Source organism: Gavialis gangeticus, unplaced genomic scaffold (genome assembly GCF_001723915.1).
Source record: "Gavialis gangeticus isolate Ggan-Ray unplaced genomic scaffold, GavGan_comp1, whole genome shotgun sequence".
NCBI classification, from domain to species: Eukaryota; Metazoa; Chordata; order Crocodylia; family Gavialidae; genus Gavialis; species Gavialis gangeticus.
Genome location: NW_017728996.1, coordinates 8,347,988 through 8,351,846, shown reverse-complemented (window position 1 = coordinate 8,351,846; position 3,859 = coordinate 8,347,988). Strand labels below are relative to the sequence as shown.

At 46.8% G+C, this 3,859-nt stretch overlaps 1 protein-coding gene across 1 annotated transcript in view; it reads left to right on the top strand.

Moving 5' to 3' along the window:
• ALDH1A3 (aldehyde dehydrogenase 1 family member A3) overlaps positions 1 to 3,859 on the top strand; it is a 66,335-nt gene that overhangs the window by 21,661 nt on the left and 40,815 nt on the right. Inside the window, exons 4-5 of the mRNA XM_019504000.1 lie at positions 482 to 611; positions 2,959 to 3,020. Coding sequence (XP_019359545.1) covers positions 482 to 611; positions 2,959 to 3,020 — 192 coding nt within the window. The remainder of the gene's footprint in view (positions 1 to 481; positions 612 to 2,958; positions 3,021 to 3,859) is intronic.

Below are 3,859 nucleotides of genomic sequence, written 5' to 3'. Positions count from 1 at the left end.
ATTCACAGAAGTTTAGGGCTGGAAGGGACCTTGTGAGATTGTTGGGTCCAGCCCCCCAGCTCTGGGCAGAAAAGGCTGCTGGGGTCAAATAGCCTCAACACAGTGTGCATCCAGTCTCCTTCTGAAGAAGTGTGAGAATAAAACCTTGCATTAAAGGCTTCATAACTTCTGAGCATCTGCACCCAGCTGATGATGCATAACCATGTGGTCCCAGATAGGGTCTCCCCAGATGATGCTTCTACAGAGATTCTGGATGTACACCAGAGTCATTGGGAGTGATTGTGATCCCCCACCCCCCAAGTATTTTATTTTAACTAGAACCGTGATTATTGGGACACTAAACAATCCAAGCCCACTGTGTAAGAGGGTGAGACTGACCTCGTGCATTGAAGGGAAGAGACTTTTGCATAGCGCATATATATAGAAAAGAATTAAGAAAATATTAGGAAGTACTTGACTGTACATGTGATTTGTGTTGCAGACTTTGGAAACTATGGACACGGGGAAACCTTTTCTTCAGGCCTATTTCATTGACCTAGAAGGCTGCATAAAGACGCTCCGATATTATGCTGGGTGGGCTGATAAAATCCAAGGCAGAACCATTCCAGTCGGTAAGTTTGATGAGTGATCCTTAGCTTGCAGTGAACAATTCCTTCAGTCTGGCAGACTGAGGAAAGATCAAGAGAAACAGGGCAAGGACTTTCCATCTGGAGACCTGGGAGTGGGATGGGGAAGAGAAATTCCTTATAGAAACATCTTAGGATTTTATATTAAATTCTACACTTTCTGCAGAACTCTAGGACTGTTCTCTAGGCTATGACAATTCCTTCCCTGCTAAAATAGTATAAGATGGATTTTGAAAATGCTGTGAAAAATGGGTGTTAAATTCTTTAGGGTGTCAAGGTCTGTCAACCTTTTTTTAAGGGAAATAGTATGGTCCCCCCATTCAGTCCTACAAGGAAAGTGAGGAAATAAATGTTGGAAGCCCCAGGATTTGGCTCTTTTAAAGCTAAGCAGGACCAGTCCTGCACTGACAGGGAAGTTAGCTAAGTCATCCGTTGACACTTGACAAGGATTGTGATGGGGAGCAGAGTTGGTGTTTGAATCCCACTCAGTGCCTGCAAAATGCACCTTCCCAGATGGAGTTGCATGGCCGTGAGAGATTTATTTCTGCATGCATACCTGCTGTATGCGTGTGGAGGGGACAGGGGTTGGATGCAAGCTGTAGGGGAGGTGTTTAATGTGCTGCCTCTGCCCCAGACACCCACGTCATGGGACTAGGAGGGTGGACCCAAGAGAAGATGTCAGCGGGCACCTAAGTGAGGGCAGGTGTGGCTTCAGGGGCGGCAAGTAGTTTTGTTAAAATGACGAGGGTGTTGGCCTTGTGACGGAGCTGCTTGTTGCTCTTCCTTTCTTTTACACTTAAGATGCCCGATGGGATTGGCAGAAAAGAGCATTGCAAGGAAGAGCTTAGAGGATGCTTCCTCATTCTGGTGCCTCTGAAAGACTGAAGTTGCTGTCCCTGTACAGTCAGCAGTGGCTTGAAGGGTTAGAGTCCAGACCGGGATGGGCAAAAAGACGGATCCAGTCAGTGGTCGGACTCCGTTTCCCAGCAGCCCCTGCCTGCGTCGCTGTGGCCAGTTTCCATGGAGACTTCAGGAGCGGCGGGACCGTGCTGGTGTGGGCCAGGGTTTCCATGGAGATGGGTCCAAGCAGCGCTGGCAGGGCAGGGAGCTGCTCCAGGGCCAGGGTCGGGATCTTGCAGCGGTGACAGCATGGACCGGAGCTGGGGACAGAGCTGCGATCTGCTACCCGCACACCCCTGCCCAAGGCATGTAGGCAGCGGATTGCAGCTCTGCCCAGGCTCTGGCCCATGCTGTCACTGTGGCAAGGTCACAGGCATGGCCCCAGAGCGGCTCCCTGCCCAGTTGCATGCCCTGCCAGCACTGCTTTGGCTGGTCTCCTCCATGGAAACCCTGGCACTGTCATGGCCCCACTGCTCCTGGGGTCTCCATGGAAATTGGCTGCAGCAATGCGGGCAGGGGCTCCTGGGAACTGGAGTCTGCCACAGGCCTGATCCGTCCCACAGGTTGGACTTTGCCCACTTGTGGTTCAGACCTAGACGAAGGAAATTGCTTTGTCGCACTCATTCTGTGTAGCTTAAACATCCACTTCCTAGAGAGCGGCTCTCGCTCCTTGCTCAAGGTTTCATCCAAAATCCATCATTTAGAGCTGATCAAAACCTTGCCAGCAAACATTACCAGCAAAAATGGGGGTTCACTGAAAATCATCAGAGGAAAATGTATTTGATTAATAAAAAAAAATCTTAGTTTTGAAGTTTACTGGTGGAAAAACTAAGGTGAATTTCATTGTGAACTGCAAGTTTTGCCATATTATTTAAATAAAGTAAAGCAAACTTTTGCTTTGAATCTAATTAAAATAAAACAATGGAGAGATTTGTTCTTACAGTTCTGTCTTTGAAATATTAATTGGAAAATCCTGCCTTCAGCCAAATCTAATTGGAAAAAGCATTGATAATTCATTGTGCCCAAAAAAATCAATGAAGAACTGCACTCTTACTTGGCATGTCTGAGGGGCAAGGGATGTCTGGGAAGAAGTGAGCACCTGGATGTGATGCATGTTTTGAAATTCGCTGACGACCTTCAGCAAACCCATATAAAAGACAACATCGTTCATCCCATGTGTAACTAGGAGTTGAATGGCTTTCTAGCATGCACATGTCATTTCCATCTCTGCCTGCCTCCATGATCCTTTCAGAATAGATCAGCTAATTTAATGACTTTATTAATAGAGGGCTTCAGTCTGTTTTATATAAAAGCGCGTTACAGTGTTTCTGTGATTTAATCTCAGACCAGTGCAATACATATGTGAAGGTATATAGCAATAATGGCTTTGATTTTTTTGATCCTTCATATTTTGACCTTTTTTGTTTTGCAGATGAGAATTTTGTCTGTTTTACCAGGCACGAACCAATGGGTGTCTGTGGGGCTATAACTCCAGTAAGTAGAGGATGTGCTATCTGATAATACTCCCCTCACTCAAAGAAGCTTCATCTTCATGTTGGTACCCTGAATATCCCCTACACTTAGAGAAATGTATGCATGCCTCCACTTGGCTTTGCAGCCGTTGTCTTGCTCACCAAGTGTGACTGGTCTGTTGGGAACTTCCTTCAGAGCAGTGTGATGAAACTTTTTGACTTGGTAGGGAAGTAGAAGTTGCACTGTAAAAGGGAGTTCAGGGTCTCCTCAAACAGTGGCTTCCACCATGACACTTGAGTCATCAGAGACCAAGTGAAAGTCTCTTATTCCTCACTCTAAGTCCGTTCCTGTGTGAGCCGGGCTGTTTCAAGCTGGCTGTCCCTGCATTTATGTGCCTGGCTCCACTACACTGTGGTTTTGGAGTCTGAAATTGTGTTGTTTGGTCATTTATCTTCAGGGGTTCCCATCGTTCCACTTTTAGCTGATCAATGCCTTTTAAAAAATGTTCCCCCCCGGAGGATTTATCTTGCTGGGGAGATGTTGCAGCTGGTTCTCTGAATGCTTCTGGTTTAGTAAGTGCTGCTTGGTTGATTTTAAACAGGCAGTCAGAACAACTTCAGTGCCAGAGTCATACATGGCTAATGGTTGTAAGAGGTATCTAAAGCCCTTTGTTAGTAGAGAGGCACAGGCTAGTGCTCCATTAATCGAGTCTGCTGGAGTGTGGCAATGACCGTGCTCCGAGCTCCTGTGTCTCGTGTATTCACATCCCTGCACTTCAAAATGGCAGTGGAAGCGCTTGAATTAAAGCTCGTCGAACAAGCTTTGGTTCAAGTGCCCCCCCCCCCCACCATTTTGAAGGG